The sequence below is a fragment of the Zootoca vivipara genome, chromosome 8 (assembly GCF_965207765.1).
Source record: "Zootoca vivipara chromosome 8, rZooViv2.hap1.1, whole genome shotgun sequence".
NCBI lineage: Eukaryota > Metazoa > Chordata > Lepidosauria > Squamata > Lacertidae > Zootoca > Zootoca vivipara.
The window spans coordinates 74,937,081-74,961,928 of record NC_142591.1 but is presented as its reverse complement, the minus strand read 5'-3'; the positions used below and the strand labels follow the sequence as shown (position 1 = coordinate 74,961,928).

Below are 24,848 nucleotides of genomic sequence, written 5' to 3'. Positions count from 1 at the left end.
GCCGAAGTTTGGGGATGCCTGATTTAAACTAATGCCTGTAGGAGAGCTTCACCAGTCCATTATGGCTGTAACACAAAAATCAGCAAGGCAAAGTTGCTGAGATATATGACTGTTATGTATTCAGTGGTCTGTGTTTGCCTGAGCTTGAGCCTGGACTAAGGATTCTGAGCTCCTGTGCTCTGATTCGATACATGATGTCCAATCACAGAACAATTCAGGATTTGGGCCTCTGCCATTGGCCCTTGAACTCTGAGTCGTGATTCGCAGCTTGGAAGTTTAGCCAGCCAATCACGTTGGGAGTGGGAGTGGCCCAGGCTTTCAGGAATGTATATAAGCAGTTGCTTTGCCCCTGTTTCCCAGTTATGTAGTTCAATAAAGGTTCTTGCTGTTATCGCTGTGTCGTACCTTGTGGGAACCCACCTACACTTCAATGACCTTCCTGCTCACAGAATTTAGTACACCCATCAGTATTCCCCACCACTGAAGATCCAACATCCTTATTCTGCTTCCATGGCCCAGAGCTTGAAAGAGGAAAAGCTGATGTGGCTCCAGGTTTACACCAGATCCTCTAAATTTCCCCCCGACCCACAAGCGCAGTCAGATAAATCAGTTTGATAGCAACATCAGCTTGTAGATTCTCAACCATATCACCACCACCTCCTGTTTTTTTGTATGCCACTTTCCCACAAAACTGGCCAAAGTGGTTCACAACCAATCAAGTCAACAATTTAAGTATAACAATTTAAATATATTTACAGGTAGGTAGTCGTGTTGGTCTGACGTAGTCGAAACAAACAAACAAACAAACAAACAAAAATTCCTTGCAGTAGCACTTTAGAGACCAACTAAGTTTGTCATAGTATGAGCTTTCATGTGCATGCACACTTCTTCAGATACACTGAAACAGAAGTCACCAGACTTATAGTCAGAGGGTGGGGAGGGGTATTACTCAGAAGGGTGGTGGGAATGGGTGATTGGCTGATAGGAGTGGTAAACCTGTTGACGACTGTTAACAACTGCAATTGGTCTTACAGGGAAAAGCAAGGGGTGAGATGGCTAAAGAAAGCTTTATCATGTATAATGAGATAACAATCCAATGTCCTTATTCAGACCAGGTCTCTCCATGGTTTTAAGCTTGGTAATGAGTTGCAATTCAGCAACTTCTCTTTCCAGCCTGTTTCTGAAATTTTCAAATTCAAATATATATGTCCCTGACAGTTAAGTCCAGTCGCAGACGACTCTGGGGTTGCGGCTCTCATCTCACTTTACTGGCTGAGGGAGCTGACATTTGTCCGCAGACAGTTTTTTCCAGGTCATGTGGCCAGCATGACTAAGCCGCTTCTGGAGAAACCAGAGCAGCGCACGGAAACACGGTTTACCTTCCCACTGGAGCGATACCTATTTATCTACTTGCACTTTGCCGTGCTTTCAAACTGCTAGGTTGGCAGGAGCTGGGCCGAGCAACGGGAGCTCACCCCGCCGTGGGGATTCGAACCACCAACCTTCTGACCAGCAAGCCCTAGGCTCTGTGGTTTAGACCACAGAGCGTCCCGTGTCCCCATGTCTATAATATACAATTATAAATAATAATATCAATAAATACATACCCAGAAATTCAACCCATACAAGTTTTGCATCAAACACTACAAATAAAGCAATTTAAAACTTAGCAGCTTAAAACTAAACAGGAGAAAGAATAATACCTGACACAGAAATAAAGGAGTAGAAATAACAACATCCACACACACCAGATAAAGCATCTATTTCCAGTCGTTTGGATCCAAAACTCAGCCGTCCAAACAGTGTGGACACTCTCCACTCTGGCTTTCATCCAGAGGGACCTTATGGCCGCTATTATCATGGGCTCTCATTCCACACAGAAGATAGTAGCTTTCCTCCTACATTCTCCCTCAAAGATAAGGGTAACAGTGGAGAAACACACAAGGAACATTCTCTCTCTTCCCCCCCCCCCCCACTTACCAACAGACACCTCAAAGCTTATTGGTTTATCTCCAACCTTCCTATCGATCATTGTAGCTTCAAAAAAGGCCCCAAAGAGAAGGAATTCCTCAAACTGCTCCTCATGGATCTGGTAGCAGGTAGAAAGAAAGAAAGAAAGAAAGAAAGAAAGAAAGAAAGAAAGAAAGAAAGAAAGAAAGAAAGAAAGAAAGAAAGAAAGAAAGAGCAGTGGGGAGGAAAAAGAACAAATTTGATTTATTGCACATAAAGCTCTCTGCATTGGCTCAAATGCCTTATAAAGAGGAACTTGCAAGAGCCGTATCCATTTTAGTCTTGCATCATGTCAAATTTCTGAGCAGGTTTAATCTGATGCTGTCTTGAATCGACAGCCCACTCCGATGGCTGAATTTGTGTTAACCGTAGGAATACACCTATCAATGGTAACTTGTGGCTAGTTCAGATTGTGGCTGTCAGCTTTTGCCATTCATACCTTGCACAACCACAGATTAAACCACAGAGCCTAGAGTTTGCCGATCAGAAGGTTGGCGGTTCGAATCCCTGTGACGGGGTGAGCTCCTGTTGCTCAGTCCCGGCTCCTGCCAACCTAGCAGTTCGAAAGCATGTCAAAGTGCAAGTAGATAAATAGGTACCGCTTCGGCGGGAAGATAAACGGCGTTTCCGTGTGCTGCTCTGGTTCGCCAGAAGCGGCTTTGTCATGCTGGCCACATGACCTGGAAGCTGTACACCGGCTCCCTCGGCCAATAATGCGAGATGAGTGCCGCAACCCCAGAGTCGGCCACGACTGGACCGAATGGTCAGGGGTCCCTTTACCTTTACCTTGCACAACACGTCCTCATCCAGAGGCCTCTGAAATAATGCACTCTGGGAATTTGCGTTTCATGTGAATGCTGCGAACTGTGAGAGATCCTCTGACTCTTTATAGAGCTACACAGACCAGGGATCTGTGGGGTGAGGTGGGGAGGGGAAGAAGGTGTGGTTTCTAAACCAGACAGGCCATAAGCAGGAAGGGGTACCCATGGCTCTACAGATGTTGTGGACTACCATAATTCCAAGCCCTTGGCCATGCTGGCTGGGTCCGATAGGAGTTAGAGTCCCATAACATATGGAGGACCACAGCCTATGGGTCAACCTTGTAAATGAGACCCACTTTTCAAATTGAGCAACTTTTAAGAAAATTTACCTCAGGCAGCACATCAAAAGGCTCCACCTCCACATCTGTTGAGTTCGTTTTATCCGAAGGGGGCGATTTTCCATCTTCAGCTCCTTTGTCTTTGTCTTTTCCCGATCCTTTTGAGCCTTTGGAGTCTTTGTCCTTGGAAGGGAGCTTTATTTCCTTGATCATCTTTGAAAACTTTGATTCGTGGGCTCCCCCGGAGAGGATCTCCACTGCAAGCTCGATCAAGAGCCGTCCCCTGAAGGAGACGCCTTCGCCATAACCTTCGTTGAGCTCTTGGTGATCGTCCATCAGGGTGTGGTTCCTGGGGGAACCGTAAAGATTGACCCAAGCAGGCCCAAAGGTAGGCAAGAACCCTGAAGAAGACATATATGCAACAAATGTCAAAGGAATGACTGGGGAGGGGAGGGAACATGGTCAGGCAGGCATCTGTACACCAGCTGAATTCTGGGTAGGTATAGCAGCTTGCTGCTTGAAGAGGCAAATTCCTCAACTTAACCACTACTAAAATTACACACAGAGATTTAACCCTTCTTCAATAGTTGGGGTTAAATGCACCCCAATATTGTTGAAAATAATAATAAAACATTTAGGCAAGGGGTTTTTTTTTACAACTAATTATTCCAGAGATTGCTCAAACAAAATTTGATTTGTGTTTTTTGAAAATAAATTCTATTCGAGTTTATAAAGAGATATAAAGGTAAAGGGACCCCTGACCATTAGGTCCAGTCATGACCAACTCCGGGGTTGTGGCGCTCATCTCGCGTTATTGACCAAGGGAGCTGGCGTACAGCTTCCAGGTCATGTGGCCAGCATGACTAAGCCACTTCTGGCAAACCAGAGCAGCACACGGAAACGCCGTTTACCTTCCTGCTGTATTTATCTACTTGCATTTTGACGTGCTTTCGAACTGCTAGGTTGGCAGGAGCTGGGACCGAGCAATGGGAGCTCACCCTATCATGGGGATTCGAACCGTTGACCTTCTGATCAGCAAGCCCTAGGCTCAGTGGTTTAACCCACAGCACAATCTGTGTCCCATAAAGAGATATACAAAAATCTTGGGGGAGGGAGGGAGGTCCAAACTAAAACATTATTCCAGAGGCAAAAAAGAGAAAGAGAAAGAAAAGAGAGAGAGAGGCAGAGATAAAGAAAAAGGAATAGAAAAGTAATTAAGAGAGAGAGGGAGAGGGAGAGAGAGAGAAACTTAAGCTAAAGATTCTTCGTCTGTCTGCTATACATAAACATTATTTGCTTCATCCACTCCAGTGTAACACCCTATAATAAAGCCACTTTCTATGAACATTTTATCTTCAATCCCCAAATCCAAACGTCATTATTTCACAAAATGGGATTTGAATTGCCACGTGCTGTTACAAGCCCTCTCTCCTATCTCGGGTGGAAAGAGGTTCTCCAAACCACCTTCCGAAACAATGCAATGATATAAAGAAGAGTTGGCCTTCAGAAGCTGGCTCCTTCTGAAAGGCTTTACTGCCCTTCCAAAGATGCTCAGACTTGGGTTCTGCTCATCCTCAAGGGCAAGAGAGAGGGGACCAGAAATGTCTCTATAGCACAGACATTTTAAACAGTCCAGAGTTGTCTTTTTAAAACTGAACCATGCATAGCTCTTCACCTTTATCTCCATCCTGTTCATTTGAGATCTTCTTCAGGTCTATGAAGTGGGTGGCTAAGGCCACATCATTCATGCTCCCTTCGTCCCACACCTGGATTTTAACCCTTCGGCAGAGAGGGGGGAACATCTCCTTAAAGATGACCTGCTCGTGCCACACAGGATTGGCGCAGTTCTTCTGTACTGTAGTTCGGCCCTAAAATGAAAAGTTGTGGGTTAGTTGAGGGATCAACGGGGCTAGTGCATAATCACCCACACAAAATCACCTTCAGATGTTACCAGGGGGGAAGCACTATTCTTCTGTTCCTGTGCATGTTAGTGCTAAGGATTGCAGAGTTGGAGCAATTCTCACATGTTAGTAATATCTTGCATGGCTATTATCACGCGATCACCTTTCCCCAAAATACATCCCCTCGACCACTTCAGTCAGTGGAACTGGCACTGCTACAAGTGCCACATGACACCCATTTCGCATGTGTGAGAGCTTTGTCTTGTGATGTGGCAGTGCCTGTACTCTGCAACGGCCTGCCTGTTGACACCAGGCAAGCACTTGTCTTGACAGAATGCACGTTTCTTGTGCAAGCTGTGAAGAACAGGAGCGCAGAGGTGGAGGTTTTTTTTGCCATGGGTGAAGAGCCTGTTGCAAAAGAGAAGGTGGGTAAAGGACGAGCTGGGTGGAAATGGCACAGAAGCAGAGGTTGGCCAAGCATTTTTCAAAGGAACCTTCAGAACAGTTTGACAGTGGAACAGATTGTCTAGGGGAATGATGAGCTCTCCTTCGCTGGAGGTGTTTAAAGCAGAGGATGGGCAGCCATCTGTCAGGGTTGCTGTAGCTGCAAGATTCCTGGAAGAGATGACCTTCAAGATCCCTTCCAACTCTGACATTCCATGTTCCCACTATTAAATTACTTGATGGGTGCATAACTCCTAGCCTGGGGTGCCTCCAGATTGTCAGTATTCTGCATGATGGATTCAAGGTCATACTGAATCCTAAGGTTTACCAATGTAAGGGGATCATAGTGCTCTGACACCCTAGCACAACGAATCCACCTTTTGGTGTACAATGCTAGCAAAATACATTTTGGTGTCATAAAACTGATTGCCAGCTATGTGTACTGATGTCATACCAGTGTCAAATACTGTACCATGCAAACACAATAAAAACAAAAGGGATTAAATATTGCAAGGAATCCCAATCTGATCTGGATTATGTTCCAGCCCTCTTTGTTACAAACTCTGATTGGTTGGTGCTAGTGTTGACCTTTAAAGTCCTAAATGGCTTTAAGGAGCATCTCCATCCCCATCGTTCACCTTGGACACTGAGTTCTGATGGTTCCCTCACTGTGAGAAGTGAAGTTACAGGGATCCAAGGCAGGGAAGTTACAGGGAACACTCCCTTCCCCCCACCCGTCAGATGTCAAACAGATAAACAACTACGTAACTTTTAGAAGACATCTGAAAGCAATCCTGTATTGGGAGGTTCTTGATGTTTGATGTTTTCTGTGGTTTTTATTATGTTGGAAGCTGCCCAGAGTGGCTAGGGCAACCTAGTCAGATGCATGGGTTATAAGTATATTATTATTATTATTATTATTAGCCTGGCGTGCTTTGGTCCATGGGGTCACAAAGAGTCGGACACGACTAAACAACAACATTATCACCATCACCATCATTATGTTTTATACCACATTAATGGTCAGAGCATATGCCAAAGAATCCTGACAGCCCGTTGCCTGGTGACAAAGCAGCTAATCAACCAACACGAAAAGGTTGCACTTGTGATCACGATGACCCACTTACCATTTGACCTGCAAATGTGACCACCACAAATGGATCCACAAGGTCCTTGCTGTCGCCCATGAAGGCTTTTGTTACATTGGCCATGATGCTTGAGTTCATTTTGGGAAGCCCTTCAGCTTTGTAGATTCTCACGTAAAATCTGGCCCAAGGCCTTTCTGATGGAAATCCTTTGGGAATCAAGAGGTTCCTGCAGAAAAAGAAAAAGACCACCTCTCTGAAGAAAGCTAAGTGATTTTTTTAAAAAAAGTTTACTCAGACTTAGGAGCAAACTAGACAAGATACTGTTCACGCAATAAGTAATTATGTAGATTTCTTAATTTTTTAAAAAAAGCAAGTATGGAAGGGGCTGATCCAGATCAGGACTCTGGGAATGGGGATTCCCATTCCCATTGCAGCCCTGATCCTAATGGAGGGCATGCCTGCTATTTACCTTTTAAAAGTCACTTATGCAATTGCTAATTTCATTTCAATTTCATTCATTCATACACTTCCATTCTGCAAAAGCACCCAAGGTGGTTAACACAAGATGAGCGCCGCAACCCCAGAGCCGGTCACGACTGTACCTAATGGTCAGGGGTCCCTTTACCTTTACCTAAGTAAGATAGCAATTGAGAGAAGCCACTGTGAAGCCATTCCCCAGGCTTTTGCATTGCGACTGCCATCTATATATGTCAGAGTCAGAATGCCTGCAAGATCGTAATTAAGTTGTGGCCGTACTTCTCTATCTGCTCTTCTGCATCACTTGCTTTCTGAGTGGCTTGCACCGTGTCTCCTTTCCCTGCAACGCTGATGTCGCACTTCAGATATCCTTTGGCTCCTGTCCTTATGTCCGCAGGGTCTGTGAGGAGGGCCCACTTGTCACAAAACTGATGACCTGGAAATGAAACATACAAGCGTGAATGATCCACTGGAGAGCTTCTGAAATCTCTGCCTCTTGGGGAAAGGGGAGGGGGAGAGAGACACGTGCATTAGCAGCCAGCAAATCACCAGCAATAACTATTCTTTCCGCTCCATGAACAAAATTGGCAACACTCTGGAAAGTAAATGTATTTCATTTATTTAAAATGTTCTTAACCTGCCTGTCAAGGTTCTGTTTTGCTGTCGTTTGTTTCTTAAAACAAAACCCTCCCATTGTGACTTCTTAGCAGCACATCAGATGAGCAAACATAGCTGCCAAGTTTTCCCTTTTCTCGCGAGGAAGCCTATTCAGCATAAGGGAAAATCCCTTTAAAAAAGGGATAACTTGGCAGCTATGTGAGCAAATGAAGAACAAACCCTTATCAAGACCCATCAGGTATTGGTGAAGCAAAAGTTTTTGGAAAGGCCATAGCTTAGTGGTAGAGAATCTGCTTTGCATGCAGAAGGTCCCAGGTTCAAACACCATCTTCTTCAGGTACAAGCTCTGGCGCCCTCCATGGTGGAGTGTCAGGGATTGGCTGGATGAGGAAGTGTGGTGGGAGCTGCCTGCCCAAGAACCCCCCAGGGAGGGCACAGAAGACGATGACTTAGACCCTGGACCCTGGTGGTGGGACACTGAAGAGCAGTCTGGGGAAAGGACGAGCTGGGAGGTGCTAGAAGCAAGGGGTTTGAGTGATCGGTAGTGGCACCCGCCCTGTGGAACGCCCTCCCAGCAGATGTCAAGACAATAAGCAATTATTTTACTTTTAGAGGAAAACTGAAGGCAGCCCTGTTTAGGGAAGTTTTTAATGTTCAGTTGGAGGCCGCCCAGAGTGGCTGGGGAAGCCCAGCCAGATGGGCGGGGTATAAATATATTATTATTATTATTATTATTATTATTATTATTATTATTATTATTATTAGGGTCAAGAGGAGGAGGGCCTTCCAGGGCAGGGTTAGAGGCTGAGAGCCACACTGTGAGCACAGACTCAGATAGAGAGGAGTCAGAGGTTGGCTCTGCTACACAGCAGCAGGACAGTCCCGGTCCTGATGGCTCGCTTCCCCCTCTGACACCCCAATCAAGGAGAGTCCTGCACATTGCTGAGCAATGAGCCAGACCAGACAGGCCCAGAGGAGGAGCCCCCCCCCTTCGACACAGCCTTCCTCTGCTTGGGAAGCATCCAAAGGCTGGAGGGGGAGGAGTGTGCAGGGCTAGTGGTCATTTTCAGCAATGTCTCAGCTGCTGGATTAAGGTGAACCAGAGGACTCTGCTGTGTTGTTATTTTCCGTTAATAAAAAGCTCATTACATTCCGTGCCTCCTGTCCTTTTTCCTGCCCTGTGGATGAACTGGGCTCGCTTGACGGCTCCTTGACATGGAGATAGGCATATCAACAACAAGAAGAGACCAGGAATGGTCAGCAGAGAGGGGCGGGTGTACGCTGCATGCCTATTGGCTGTGCAGTTGCTGCCACCAGGAGGAAGGTGGGAGGTGGTGGGGGCATCGTCCCTGTGCAGGTGCACCAGCGCGAGCATTTCACTGGCTCCACCAGTACACCTGCACAGCATCCGTGTCCCTGCTGCATCCCTCTCCTGTAAGTGCCAGTGACTCTGCTGCTGGGAGGTCAGGTGCGCGGTGGCTCCCCCTTCCTGCCAACCACTGATGGATGAGACACCTATTGGCTAGGCTCCATTGCCAGCTATGTGCCCATTAATCACCAAAAGACTGAAAGACTGAATTGTTTGGAATTTTAACACCGGAGAGCCCCACAGCAAAGTTCTTACATACAGTGGTACTTCGGTTTACAAACACAGTTTGTTCCGGAAGCCTGTACTTAACCTGAAGCGTACTTAACCTGAAGCGAACTTTCCCATTGAAAGTAATGGAAAGTCGATTAATCCGTTCTAGACAAAATTAAAAAAATTCCTTCCAGCAGCACCTTAAAGACCAACTAAGTTTTTTATTTTGGTATGAGCTTTCGTGTGCATGCACACTTCTTCAGATACACCGAAATAGAAGTCTTCATTGTATCTGAAGAAGTGTGCATGCACACGAAAGCTCATACCAAAATAAAAAACTTAGTTGGTCTTTAAGGTGCTGCTGGAAGGAATTTTTTTTATTTCGTTTCGACTACGTCAGACCAACATGGCTACCTACCTGTAACCCGTTCTAGAAAGTCCATGGAGTACTTAAACTGAAGCATACTTAACCTGAAGCGAACTTTCCCATTGAAAGTAATGGAAAGTGGATTAATCCGTTCCAGACAGGTCCGCGGAGTACTTAAACTGAAAATACTCAAACCGAGGCGTACTTAAACCAAGGTATGACTGTAGTCTGTTTGCCACGAGCAACCTGTAGTCCAATTTTTGTTTTTTGTTTTTCATGGCAAACCATATGCTCAGAGATCCTGTGAATCAGCCTTGAGATACAACTGGAAACAAGATCACTGATTAACAGAAGAAGGGCCAGATTGAAACTGCGTATCTTACCTGGCTCATTGTAAACGGTCCCCAGGTCTACTCTAAAGGAGCCAATCAATATGCTCCCTATCAGCTTGTTATGCATAACCTGTTGGAGGAAGATGCACGAAGGATTATATGCTTGGTACATGAAGCATTTGCAGAACAGAGATCAAGTATTATTCGTGTAGAGTTTCTCAAACTTGGGTCTCCAGCTGTTTTTGGACTACAATTCCCATCATCCCTGACCACTGGTCCTGCTAGCTAGGGATGATGGGAGTTGTAGTCCAAAAAAAACAGCTGGAAACCCTGCTCTAGCATGACCAAGAAAGGGTGCAATTCAACCCACCTCACCCTGTCCCTCTTCCCACAATGAACATAAGAATGGTACAATGGGCCAGTGCATCCAGCTGTTAACCAGGGACAGCTGTGGGCAGAATTCCTGCATCGCAGGGGGTGGACTAGATGACCCTCAGGGTCCCTTCCAACTCTACATTTCTGTGACCAGAAGAACCTACTAATTAAGCTAATGGCCCATCTAGACCAGAGTCCTTTTCTTACAGTGGGAAACCCACAAGGAGGACCTGAGCAAAAGAGCACTCTCCCTTCTTGTGTCTTCCAGCAACTGGTATTCAGAAGCATTGCTAACCCTGACCAAGGCAAATATATATATATATTAAAAAAACAATCACAAATTTTATTTGAAGATGAATAAAGATTTCTGCCAAGTATTCTGCAATTTGTTCCCACGGAGTGCCTATTTGTCTCATTCTTTCCATTTTATACCACTGACACGTTTGATTTGCAAAGCAATACAGCACGGTAACTAAAATGAATATTTGATTATCACCACAGTGAGCATTATTATCCAGGCAGCAAGTTAATGTGTCCTCTCAGTGCCCCACTCCCTTGCAGCAATCCAGAATCAGATCCTCAGCCGTGACAAATCCCCAAGTCTTGGCAAAGGAGACACGGTTTTTACATTAGCTGAGAATCTGACTTACTTTCTTATAGTCTGAGTTCTGCTGAGTTTTACAGCCTGGCCTTAAGTGCTGTGTTAAGGGTGCCATGCAAAATGCAAGAACCAAGAAGCAGAAAACAGACTTGGTAATTTAATAGATGATTGCCATTACTGTTTACCTCTAAGACGAAAAGGCAATGTTAAAAATTCATGAGCAAAACTATTTGTATAAAAATAGTCAAAACAGTTTTCTGTTTGTCCAACTACAAGTTTCCCCTCTCTTTTATATAATTGAGAAATCTGATCTCATCGCTTCTTTGGTCATTGTTCTCCACACTTCCTGGTTCAGAAAAACAAATTAGTTTCTGGCCAACTAAAGATGCATATACTCACAGAGATCTTGATAATTTTGTCAAAGAGGTGTACTTGGGGTCCAATGAAGTCAAACACAAAATACTGTGGGAAGAAAACCCCCACAGAATTTCAAGTTAATATATCTTCTTGTTGCATCATCATCATCATTAACAACAGCAGCAGCAGCAGCAGCAAAAGGAAGAAATGGTGGATGTTAATAAGGTAAAGGAACCCTGGGAGGGGTTAAGTCCAGTCAAAGAGATTAAGACTTAAGAGGTTAAGTCCAGTCAAAGGTGACTATGGGGTTGTGGTACTCATCTTGCTTTCAGACCAAGAGAGCCAGCATGACTAAATGGAACACTGTGATGGAAACCAGAGCACACGGAAACACTGTTTACTGCCATGGAGGTACCGGTACCTATTCATCTACTTGCACTGGTGTGCTTTCAAACTGCTAGGTTGACAGAAGCTGGGACAGAGCAACGGGAGTTCAACCCATCACACAGATTCGAAGTGCTGACCTTCTGATTGACAAGCCCAAGAGGCTCAGTGGTTTAGACCACAGCGTCACCTGCATCCCTGGATGTTAATATGGGGAAATCATACGGGTATCTGTACATTTTCCATGGCAGGACAAATAACAGCTTCAGGAGGAGGGCAATATAACTGTTTAATGAATGCCAAAGACTGTAGCAGATTAACAGTAACAATTTTATCGGCTAAAAGTGACTAAAACAGCCAAAACAAACTCGTTAATACAGAGTTTTCTCATGTTTCTGTCAGGAACATGCCCCCCCCCCCAAGCGAAGGGGATGAGTTAGACTCAGAGAATGAATTAAGTGAATGAGGGACGGGCTCTGTAGATGAGAACTGACTGTCAGAATAGAGAAAGGGCAGTTCGAAACCCCTTCCCGGAGAAGACTCTATTAGCTCTCACGGAGAGGAAGAGTTGGAAGACAGCCAGAGCATTGCTAGGCAATCAGCAGATAAGCAGAGGTCTGAGTCTGGGTTGAGTGAGAGTGAGGAGGAGTGGGGAGGTTAGCCTTTCAGTCCCCAATCCAGGCATTTGGACAAAATCAGAAGGCAATGGAAGGACAAGAGGGGAAAGGCAGGAGTCTGGCATCCTTCCTGCTATGGGAGGGGCAAAATTTCAGAAAGACCAACAAACGTAAATGCGAGCAGACAAGATGCCAGGCTCTGGATGTGTCTTTTTGTAACATGCCGGAGAGTCATTACTTCTTATCGGGCTTGATTGCCTGCCAGAGATCATTACCGTTTCAGTGCTAGTGCTGTATCACATAAGGCATTGCCTGTCTAATCAGGATCACAGCTTACCACAGCAACTGGGGAAATTGCATGTGAGACAAGGTTAATCACATCTCCTCCAATACTGCAATGGTTCTGTTTTGATTTGGGGATGTGAAGTCACCATCACACAGCAACTGTGGCTCAGGCAACATTGTGTTGTGCACACACTTGTGCGTACTCATCAGCACATACAGAATCCTCAGCCACTCTCAAACTATGGTCCTTGGGATTCTTTATGGAAGACCATAAAGCAGGGGGCAGAGTTGGCTTTGACCTTATTTATTCATCTACGAACACAAAACCAAGCCAGTTCTTGGCACATTAGGGTGGCCAAGGTGGTGCCCTCTGCATGTTTTTGAACTTCAGCTTCCATCAGCCCCATACAAAATGGCCGGTGCTCAGGGACGATGAGAACTGTGAGATCAACCGCACCCAGAAGGCACTGCAATGACTACTCCCAGAGTTTTATATAATAGAGAAAAGTCCATACTTCATTGTAAAATGGTGAATTGGTTCCTTCTTTGACGGTTGTCTGCTTCTTTTCATCGCCAATTTCAATAATCACAACGGGATCTATGTTCTCACCGACGAGTTGGCGGGCTTCAATGATGGTTATGGCAATCTGTGAGGGTGAAATGAAGCATGTGCTTGTAGCTTCCTACAGAGGGAGGCTTCAGTCGTTTGTTATAGAAATGGACAACCTCCCTGCCCTGCCCCCCCCCCGATTTACCTGATAATTCTGTGATTTCACCTCGCCTTCATGGATCTTTGACTCCACCTTCGCTCTGTTCCCAATTCAGAACACAAGGACATGCATCAGCCTTTAAGATGTTGTGCCTTTCCCATCTTTTAACAACTAGAATGTGATTCATCTTAGCACCTATGCCGTTATGGGTTATAGTTAAAGGCAGGGGTAGAGAAGGATTTCATCTGGTTTGCATTTTTAAGCTAAATTGCATCTCCCAGATTAATATAGAGATTGGGACATCATTATCAATTAGATTTTGCATTTATATGAATTCCGTGGTACAGAGCTCAGCTAACAGAAATGCACCAAGATGCCTAGATCAGGGTTTCCCAATCTTGAGTCTCCAGCTCTTGTTGCACTACAACTCCCATCATCCGTAGCTGGCAGGGCCAGCAGCCCAGAATGATGGGAATTGTAGTCCAAAAACAACTGGAGACCCAAACCCTGGCCTAGATAGATCATTGGTGGCCGCTACAAACTAGTGTGAAAACTGAGGTCATGATGGCCCTCAGAACCAGCTACTGTGTGAAGACATGGCAGGCCTTAGCTCACCTACTTGCTCAGATCAGTGAACAAGCTTGACAGACAACCCAGAATCTTGGACAGAAACCAAGGATTGTCAGCTGGCCTGGTCTACCCTATCTTTTTTAAGAACCTTCCTTGCTGGTCCTACAGTTGCTGCAAAGCTCTATGGTTGGTATGCTGAATCTTGGCTGACAGCGATTATTACCGTATGTGGAATATTACCTATATGATAGGGATGGAGAGAGATTTGATTGAGTTTGCATTTAAAGACAAATCTATCCAGTTTTCTAAAACGTGCTGCAAAACAAAACACAGCCATTCTTTGAAATCTGAATTTGGCAATGCAGTTCTCCTGCCAAGTCATGTGTACAAAAATGCATATACTTGGGTAAAATGTGCATAGGAACACATGATATTAGGGAGAATTGCTTTGCAACGATGTGCGCAACAGGGGAAATTGCATACAAAAACATGCGTGTTAGGAGAAATTTGCAGTAAGATTCTGGTGGGTTTTCACAAGGACTTTTAAAAAACAAATGAATCACAAACTGATATGGAAATGTGGAGTACTGAACTTGAGATTGGGGGGGAAAGGAGGAACAGAAAAAGAAATGGACAGATTCAGCCACCCCTCTTTGGGATTTTGGGGTTAGCTCAATGAAAAAAATGAAATATTAGGCATGTACAAATGGTTTTATTTCTTCACTTTATATCACTGTCAGAGAAACTTAGCTCCATTTACTCTGCAGCTTTAGCTACGCATAAAACAAATTTTGAAGGCTGGTCCAATTTCCACTGGAGTCAGCAGCTGCCCTTATTCTGACAACAGTAAAGTCTTCTACCTCCAAGACCATAGATCTATTTGTTTCCATGAAAGGCTGTGACAATTACTGTCCATTCTCCATGCCATGTTTGTTGACAGGGCCTATTCCTGGTTCTCCTCCCATCACTCTCTCCTACCCCAGACTTCCATCTAGTGACAGTTCTGTCTCGTGGTGACAACATTTTGCTGACAAGGACATCCCGTTGGACTGCGGGTAAGCACAATGACCAAGAGATAAGCTCTTCGAGCACACTGGCGTTCTGTTATTGACTGTGTCAACAGCAGCAGTGCCTCCCTCAAGGGCAGAGGGACTGGGCGGCCATTTTGTGACTCTGCAGCACAATACCTTTTCTGGAGAGGCCCTGAGGCACCAAAGCTACTGGTGGAGGCTGAGTCGTCATACATATTTTCGCCCTCTTCCCCATCTTGACCTGTAAGGAACTCCTGTTGTAGGCTATCGGTGTCATCATGATCACCTTTGAAAGAATGAAAGAAAGAAAGAAAGAAAGAAAGAAAGAAAGAAAGAAAGAAAGAAAGAAAGAGAGTGATTCACCTGTCAAATATAGACTCTGGGGCGGTACCCAACAAAACAGTTCTGTTAGTCCAAGGAGTTTTAGGTGTGCTACTATGGACTTTCCCACTCTCTCCTCTCCTCACATGCCCACTGCATACCCCGTAATTCTGCAAGTGGGTTGGGGGAAACCCAGGAACAGATTTAGAGGGTGTGTGGGATGTGCGTAGAAAGAAGTTAAGCAGTTAAAACTTCTTGCGCTAGTAAAACTGTTTCTGGATACAGACCTAGAGATTCAATTTAGTTGCTTGCCAGTAGGGATACACAGCCCCTGCTTGTTGCTGTTCAGATCCCACATTCCTCAGCTAGTCCCTGTGCACCATCGTATATCTGTCAACTGCCCTGGAAAAACCCGGGCATCCTGTTTGTTCCCCCACAAGAGCATGGTGGCCATTTTGGGTGGCCTTGCTCTTGTGCGATTTCAGGTCAAGATCTTGCCCCAAAAAAACATTTTTGGAGGGTCCACACATTTTTGGGTGCCATGTCCGAAAAAAGTGCCTTTTCCAGGTCTGCAATCTCGCACGGGTCATGTGTCTTGCATGGGATTTCAGACCCAGAAGACGGTGTCCTGGATTTGGGCCTCGCTGTGTTGGAGGGCATGCAGTCCTATGACCTGAAGCTCTGAACAGCCAACAGATGCTAGATGTTTTATGAACTTCAGATCCATACAGACAGTAGCGGCCAGTGTGGTGAAACAGAGGCGGCATCCTGAAACAGGTGTCACTGTTGCTTACCTGGATGGGGAGAATGGGGGCAAGGTTAGCGCTCCACAGGGGCACCAGTGGAGCCAATTAAGGCTTTGTACTGGTGTATTTGCATAGTCCTGACCTCACACCATGATCCCCTAGGTTGCAGATGTGGAGAAACAGAGGCTGAGAGGGCACAGCTTGCCTAGTGTGTTCACAATCGGGGTGAAACCAGAGACTTCTTGATGAGCAACTCAGTCCCTTAGCAACTACCCTGTATCAGCTGTCATGGCATTTCAGCATGGGGAAGGATCCTCCAGACACTTCCAGCTGGAAGCACCCTAAGTAGGCATGGTTCATGTTTCCCTAAAGCAAACATCACATTTTATCACTCACTTTATCACTTGTCCCTGAGGCTCAGCTGAAATAACTGCCCCATGACATCATCTCACACTTGTCCTCCATTCCAACCAGCTGTATTATTGACCTAGTAGGTCTTACCCACTGCTCCTTTGTTTGCAATCGTTAATCCCTTCTCTCCTTTCTTCTTCTTCTTCAGCTTTATTCCAGCAAACAACCCTTTCCTGCAAAACCAAACCAAACAAATAAAATTTAAAAAAGAGGAGCAGTCACAGAAACAGGTGGGGCCTGCAACAAAATGTTGCAGTGTGGAGTGGTCCCAGCCAGCCAGCCTCTTTCAAGATACTCTATTGTTTTTCAGACCCCAGCTCATGAGCTTTGCAGTGAGGAACTCCCTGCTGTCTGCGATAGAACCACCAACCGAGGTCTCAGAACGCTTGCTTTCCCTCAACCACCTCTGGTCCAGTTAACATCTTGAGTGTTTACATTCCCACTATGTGCTCTGGCATGAGTAACTAGACCAGGCTATCAGGAAGGTCTCAGACTGTGAACACCTATTCCTGGTGGGAGATATCAATACAGAGGTGGAGAGGACCATCACACATGGGACAACTGCATAGGCCACTTGGCATGGGCAGCATGAACGAGAATGAACAAAGGATGCTCAAACTGCCCTCATATCACAACATGATGAACATGTTGTTCTCTACCAAGGCAAAACACTGAGTGTCTTGTAGGCATCCAAGGTCAGGTCACTGGCACCAGCTGGACTTCAGTGTCACCAGGCAATCACCACTGAACAGTGGGTGTCACAAATAGATATACTTTATTGCAGGCATCCCCAAACTGCGGCCCTCCAGATGTTTTGGCCTACAATTCCCATGATCCCTAGCTAACAGGACCAGTGGTTGGGGAAGATGGGAATTGTAGTCCAAAACATCTGGAGGGCCGAAGTTTGGGAGTGCCTGCTGTACAGGATGTTGCAAAGTGATCTGGCAATTGCATAGATTTTAACTGTTCACCCTCTCTTCTTTCTACACATATCCCACACACCCTCTAAATCTGTTCCTGGGTTTTCCCTAACCCACTTGCAGATTTACAGGGTATGCAGTGGGCATGTGAGGAGAGGAGAGAGTGGGAATGTCCATAGTAGCACAGCTAAAACTCCTTGGACTAGCAGAACTGCAATGTTGCTGTCTTCCATTCATGGCCCATGGGTAGAAACTGTTCTTTAACCTGTTGGTGCGGCTTATCATCCTATATAATAAAGTCCAAGTTGTCCCTGCGTCCAAGCTGTCCCGTGTGTCCCTGGGATACTGCGCATGTGCCCCAGGGATACAGGGATTGGACAGCAGAGACTGCACGCGCACACTCTCCCCCCCCCTCTGCCTCCTCCAACCGCCGCTCCCGCCGGACACCGCCTCACTGCAGGGCATGTCAGGGAAGCGAGGGTGGAGGCTCATCTCGCATTATTGACCGAGGGAGCTGGCGTACAGCTTCCAGGTTATGTGGCCAGCATGACAAAGCCGCTTCTGGCAAACCAGAGCAGCACATGGAAACACCGTTTACCTTCCTGCTGTAGCGGTTCCTATTTATCTACTTGCATTTTGACATGCTTTCGAACTGCTAGGTTGGCAGGAGCTGGGACCAAGCAACGGGAGCTCACCCCGTCACAGGGATTCGAACTGCCGACCTTCTGATCAGCAAGCCCTAGGCTCAGTGGTTTAACCACAGCACCACCTGGGTCCCCCCTTCCTGAGTAATAACAAGCTAGTAATATTTGCAGCTCGTACCTGACAGTTAGCAACTAAACTAAATGTATTCAGGTTACAGAGACCTCAATAGGCACAAGTTTTTGTTACCTGATCAGTTATATCTTATTTCCAGAACTGCCAAAGTACATGAATTAATTACAGAAAAAAGCGCAGGTGAGGGCATCCGCACTTGAAAGAGTGAGACGAGTTACCAGCTTGTTTCTGCTGCAGGAGACTTTGGTAACACATCCAGCAAATTTCTCTGCGGAGAGTTATCCAGAGGGGCAGAAGGAGTCCTTCCAGGCTGTTGCTGTTTTCAGGTGGGATTCAATCGCAGACTGGCCAAATTCAGTTTGCACAAATTAAAGGTGAATTGGCACTCTTGCACAGCAAAACCCACTTCTGCCCCAGAATTGGACTCCTTTTTTTTCGGGGGTGGGGGGTGGGAATCCCATTTTTGCTCAGCTTTATGTATAGCATCCATCTGAGGAGACTTCTGGCTAAAAAAAAACAAAACCAGAAGCCTCCTCAAAATGGTGTTCCTCAGAACCCACCGTTGTTCCTAGGGGTGGAGAGGTACGGTGGTCAATGGGAGGTAAAGATGAACCCCCAGAGATGTGAGTAGCCATGACACCTCGCTGCACCAGCTCACATGAACAGCTACAGAGGAAATGTGGGTGGTGCTGTGGTCTAAACCATTGAGCCTCTTGGGCTTGCTGATTGGAAGGTCAGCAGTTTGAATCCCCGCGACAGGGTGAGCTCCCATTGCTCTGTCCCAGCTCCTGCCAACCTAGTAGTTCGAAAGCACGCCAGTGCAAGTAGATAAATAGGTACTGCTGTGGCAGGAAGGTAAACAGCGTTTCCATGCGCTCTGGTTTCCGTCACGGTGTTCCATTGCGCCAGAAGCTGTTTAGCCATGCTGGCCACATGATGCGGAAAGCTGTCTGCAGACAAACGCTGGCTCCCTCGGCCTGAAAGCGAGATGAGTGCCGCAACCCCATAGTCGCCTTTGACTGGACTTAACCACCCAGGGGTCCTTTATCTTTTACCTTCAACTGCTACGGCTGCCTCAGTGCCCTGCCAGCTTCCTCAGTGAGGAAGGGCAAAGAAGGGCAAAAGTGCATCACATCCTGCACCCTCAGAGCTTATTCACACTTCCACTTGTGCCGTGCCTGGAAAACATGGCTCTCCAAGTGGTTTCCCCCCCCCCCCCTGCTCTGCTCCTTTCCAGGCCAAGCAAACTTCCTTGGGAAGTGATGTGCTCTCCATCACTGGAAGATGCTTGGAGGAGATTGTAGCCACATATTCCTGCATTAGACTAGATGACATCCAAGATCCCTTCCAGCTATATACTTCTATGAGTCTCTTTTTTCATACAATTTTAATTAAATTTTCTGTTTTACAATTGTGAATGCTCATTTAAACATCCTTACGATATCAACAACCTCCCTTCTTCTCTTTCCATGGTTCATTCAGCATGCCATAAATCCCTGCATATTTTACATAAACTGAACCGTTTAGTATTCCACTATGACATCCATCAAAACTTATTTACACTGCTGAATTTATCTTAATGCTGCCAGCATTTTCAAGTGTACACTATTCTTTCCCCCCCCAATATATTCAATAAACATTTTCCAGTCTTCTTTAAATGTATGATCTTCTTGTTCTCTTATTCTATATGTTAAGTACAATCAATTCCAATCAACTGCTTCTATGAGTCTCTTCTAGCATCTGGCCAAAATGAGAAACTTCAGTCTGAGACTGGAAAATTCTAGCCAAGGAGGATTGATGTTATTAGTAGTAGTAGTAGTAGTAGTAGTATTTAGTATTTATATGCTGCCCATCTGACTAGGTTGCTCCAGCCACTCTGGGCAGCTTCCAACAAAATATTAAAAACACAGTAATGCATGCAGTCTCCCAGAAGCTACTGGATAGTCCTATCTGCTGGGGAGCAAATATGGGACAAGGATTTTCCCTTCATGCCTTGCCTGTGGATTCTCCAGAAGCATCTGATTGGCTACTATGGGTAACAGGATTCTGGACTACATGGGCCTTGGATTGGATGCTGTAGGGCTCTTCTTTTTTTTTTTTACCATTGCTCAAATGATTCCTGCATACGGTTTTTCTCGTCCCTGACATGGGCTGTGCTGTTCACAGCATGAGCTCAAGGAATCTGCCTTCTAGCTGATGCTTAGGTGTTTTTCAAAACACATGACCATAAAACAGCTTAACGGGTTTCAGAATGGGGCAGTTTTGCATAATCCACACCATTAATATCTAACCCAGCATAGCAGAGACCGTGGGAAATAAATAGACAAGTTACAAACTGAAGGTGCTGATTCCTAGGATGGTGAATGAAATAGCGTGTCCTAAATGCTTTCATCTTTAAGGAACTGAAAGCACATTTGCAAAGTTTTAACAGCACATTTATGCAAAGCAGTTTGAAGACGTGCCTGGCAACCACCGCCAACCTTTGACAGGGATCACAACAACCTTTGGCTAAACTGCTATTTCCATGTTTGTAATTGTATGAAAAGACACACCACTAATGATGTAAAATATGAAGGAATTTAAGCAGAATGATTTGTACAGCAGGATAGAGTAACCCTGCTTGCATGCTGCTGTGACACAAGTGTCCCTATTTTCAGGGACAGTCCTGGAATTACAAAAGCCATCCGGACTTCTGATTTGATCCTGGAATGTCCGCATTTCCCCTGCCAGCACCACTGTTGCATAACCTGCATAATATGCACAAAATATTCTTATACCTGAAATAGACTTGAAATTTATAGCTGTCACAGAATTTAGGTTTTTCTTGCGCAGAACATGGGTTACAAATTCTACTTAAATTGCCATGAAAACAGTGGGGTTTCAGAACACACAGTTACATGCTTAATTCCGCTAAGTGTGATTGTCTGGGTTGGACTGAAGCTTCCTCCAGCACTGGACAGAGGAAAAGCGGGTATGGGCTAACGCTTCATCTTTAGATAAGCAAAAGGCTTTTGACACAATAGAACAGTGTTTCTCAACCTTTTTTGGGCCACGGCACACTTGTTCCGTGAAAAAAATCACGAGGCACACCACCATTAAAAAAGTTAAAAAATTTAACTCTGTGCCGCCCTATATTATAATTATGACTGTAAGAAACACTTGCACTGAGCTTTGGGAAAGAGGAGGCGAAATATTGCTTTCCGGTGGGTTAGTGTTGTGCATTGGCGGCCGCCAGGCACGTGACAATGCAAATCGCCCTTCTCGCCGCCGCAGAACAGCGGTTGAGAAACGCTGCAATAGAAAATGAGCCAAATGAAGGTAGCAACTTCCACCCAATTCACAGCAGCATGTCCTAACAATGATGTCCATTCAAGCATAGTGAATTAACACTGCACGACACTGACTCGACTCTCCCTCTTCACTTGAACTAGGAGAAAACTTGCTTGCAGCCCTGTGTTTTAGAGTCCTGCAGAGTGTAACTACCCTGTTGCATTACTCTCTGTGGAGCCTGAATACATTCAAGGTCCAAGCTGCACACTGATTGATTGATTGATTGATTGATTGATTGGGTTTACTTATATGCCGCTTTTCCACAGTGAGCTGTGTCCAAAGCGGCTTACAGCACACATTCAAAATATCAAAATACAAATATATGAAATATGGAGCACGTTGGTAGATTCAGATATGACAAAAACCAACAATTTAACAAACACAGTAAAAATTCAATACTACCAAAAAATAAATTCTAAGATTAAGTACATAAAAACAAAGCAAAACAAGAGTTGACTGAGAATAAAGTTTCTGACCAATTCTATGAAGACTTACAACACCTTCTAGAAATGACACCAAAGAAGGATGTTCTTCTCATTATAGGGGATTGGAATGCTAACGTAGGGAATCAAGAGATAAAAGGAACAACTGGCAAGTTTGGCCTTGGAGTTCAAAACGAAGCAGGGCAAAGGCTAATAGAGTTCTGTCAAGAGAACAAGCTGGTCATCACAAACACTCTTTTCCAACAACACAAGAGACAACTCTACACATGGACATCACCAGATGGGCAGCATTGAAATCAGATTGATTATATTCTCTGCAGCCCAAGGTGGAAAAACTCTATACAGTCAGCAAAAACAAGACCTGGAGCTGACTGTACCGTGTTTCCCCTTTTTAAATACGTAGTCAAAAAGTAAGGCATGGCAGGGTTTTTAATTGTTTGAGAAATGTAAGTCATACCCCGAAAATAAGCCATACTTCCGCGACGTGCGGAGCAAGACCACTGAGCGCCCCAGCCAACTAGCGGGACCCAGCACGGCGGCCGCAACAGGAGGAGGAAGCCTGTCAGGTTGGGTCGGTGCCCGGAAGCGGCGGCGGCTGCTGCAGCGCCAATAAAGCGTGCAGCAGTGCCGCACGGAGCACGGAGGGCACAAGCCAGCAGGACCCAGCTCCTGCAATGCCGGCCGTGGCAGGAGGAGGAAGCCTGCCAGGTCGGGTTGGCGCTCGGAAGCGGCGGCGGCTGCAGCGCTGACGAAGTGCAAAGCAGCACCGCTCTCTCTCTCTCTGTGGGTGTCAGTCTCTTTCTCTCTGTGCGCGCGTGCGTCTGTCTGTCTGTCTGTCTGTCTGTCTGTCTGTCTCTCTCTCTCTCTCCCTCTCCCCCCATGCGTCTTTCTCTCTCCCCCCCCCCTGTGTGCGCGTCCATCTCTCTCTGTTTGTGATCGCATCTCTCCCCCCCCCCGACAGAGAAAAGGTGCCGCGCAGGTTCCTCTTCGGCTCGTCATTCAGCTGCCCCGGCCTCCTCGCCGAGAGCTGACGCCGCTCCTCTCCCCCTCCTTCCCTTTCCCTCTTCCCTTCCTTGCGTCGGTCCGTCAGTTGGGGTTGCGTGCGCCAGAGGCGCAGGCCCTAGCCTTGTCCCCCTCGCGCTTCCCTCACTAGCGTCTTGGAGCGGGACGGGTCCCGGCCTCCCTCCCATTCCCCGGCCAGCGTGAGAGAAAATTGGAGATATGAAAGGAACAATTGGAGATATGAAAGGAACATTCCGTACAAAGATTACCATAATAAAGGACAAAAGTGGAAAGGACCTAACAGAAGCAGAAGACATCAAGAAGAGGTGCAAGAATACACAGAGGAATTATTGCAGAATTATATGGAGGGTTCGTATACCCCAGGTAGTGTGGTTGCTGACCTTGAGGCAGACATCCTGGAGAGTCAAATGGGCCTTAGAAAGCACTGCTAATAGCAAGGCCAGTGGAAGTGATGATATTCCAGCTGAACTATTTAAAATTTTAAAAGATGATCCTGTTATGGTGCTACACTCAATATGCCAGCAAGTTTGGAAAATTCAGCAGTGGCCAGAGGATTGGAGAAGATCAGTCTACATCCCAATCCCAAAGAAAGGCAGTGCCAAAGATTGCTCCAACTACCGAACAATTGCGCTCATTTCAAGGGGCTAGCAAGGTTATGCTCAAAATTCTACAAGGCAGGCTTGGGCAGTATGTGGACCGAGAACTCCCAGAAGTGCAAGCTGGATTTCGAAGGGGCAGAGGAACCAGAGACCAAATTGCAAACATGCGCTGGTTTATGGAGAAAGCTAGAGAGTTCCAGAAGAACATCTACTTCTGCATCATTGACTGTGCAAAAACATTTGATTGTGCCGACCACAGCAAACTATGGCAAGCTCTTAAAGAAATGGGAGTGCCTGATCACCTCATCTGTATCCTGAGAAATCTCTATGTGGGACAAGAAGCTACAGTTAGAACTGACTGGATATGGAACAACTGATTGGTTCAAAATTGGGAAAGGAGTACGACAAGGCTGTATATTGTCTCCCTGCTTATTTAACTTATATGCAGAATTAATCATGTGAAAGGCTGGACTGGATGAATCCCAAGCCAGAGTTTAGATTGCCAGAAGAAATATCAACAACCTCAGGTATGCAGATGACACAACCTTGATGGCAGAAAGTGAGGAGGAATTAAAGAACCTTTTAATGAGGGTAAAAGAGGAGAGCGCAAAATATGGTCTGAAGCTCAACATCAAAAAAACCAAGATCATGGCCACTAGTCCCATCACCTCATGGCAAATAGAAGGGGAAGAAATGGCGGCAATGAGAGATTTTACTTTCTTGGTGGTGACAGCAGTCACGAAATTAAAAGACACCTGCTCTTGGAAGAAAAGCAATGACCTAGACAGCATCTTAAAAAACAGAGACATCACCTTGCCTACAAAGGTCCGTATAGTTAAAGCTATGGTTTTCCCAATAGTGATGTATGGAAGTGAGAGCTGGACCATAAAGAAGGCTGATCGCCAAAGAATTTATGCTTTTGAATTATGGTGCTGGAGGAGACTCTTGAGAGTCCCATGGACTGCAAGAAGATCAAACCTATCCATTCTGAAGGAAATCAGCCCTGAGTGCTCACTGGAAGGACAGATCCTGAAGCTGAGGCTCCAATACTTTGGCCACCTCATGAGAAGAGAAGACTCCCTGGAAAAGACCCTGATGTTGGGAAAGATTGAGGGCACTAGGAGAAGGGGACGACAGAGGATGAGATGGTTGAACAGTGTTCTCGAAGCTACCAACATGAGTCTGACCAAACTGCGGGAGGCAGTGGAAGACAGGAGTGCCTGGCATGCTCTGGTCCATGGGGTCACGAAGAGTCGGACACGACTAAACAACTAAACAACAATAAAGTTTCTGAAATTTATGAAACATTTCCTTTAAAAAAGTCCCCAACAGTTAAGAGCTTGCATTTTCGCATTTAGATGTTGTAAGTGCATCCTTTTGATTTCAACATACCATTGATCAAATATCAACATTTGCAGAATCTCAGTATTCAG

General features: G+C 45.7%; 1 protein-coding gene across 2 annotated transcripts in view; it reads right to left on the bottom strand.

The window, feature by feature from the left end:
- Window positions 1-24,848, bottom strand: part of FER1L6 (fer-1 like family member 6) — a 127,694-nt gene that overhangs the window by 87,105 nt on the left and 15,741 nt on the right. For both annotated transcript variants that reach the window (XM_035125519.3, XM_035125518.3), the window contains exons 2-12: window positions 16,414-16,496; window positions 15,002-15,131; window positions 13,290-13,344; window positions 13,050-13,181; window positions 11,291-11,353; window positions 9,967-10,045; window positions 7,299-7,455; window positions 6,582-6,768; window positions 4,785-4,977; window positions 3,161-3,510; window positions 1,981-2,089 (exon numbers count right to left, since the gene is read on the bottom strand). In XM_035125519.3, coding sequence (XP_034981410.2) covers window positions 1,981-2,089; window positions 3,161-3,510; window positions 4,785-4,977; window positions 6,582-6,768; window positions 7,299-7,455; window positions 9,967-10,045; window positions 11,291-11,353; window positions 13,050-13,181; window positions 13,290-13,344; window positions 15,002-15,131; window positions 16,414-16,496 — 1,538 coding nt within the window. The remainder of the gene's footprint in view (window positions 1-1,980; window positions 2,090-3,160; window positions 3,511-4,784; window positions 4,978-6,581; window positions 6,769-7,298; window positions 7,456-9,966; window positions 10,046-11,290; window positions 11,354-13,049; window positions 13,182-13,289; window positions 13,345-15,001; window positions 15,132-16,413; window positions 16,497-24,848) is intronic.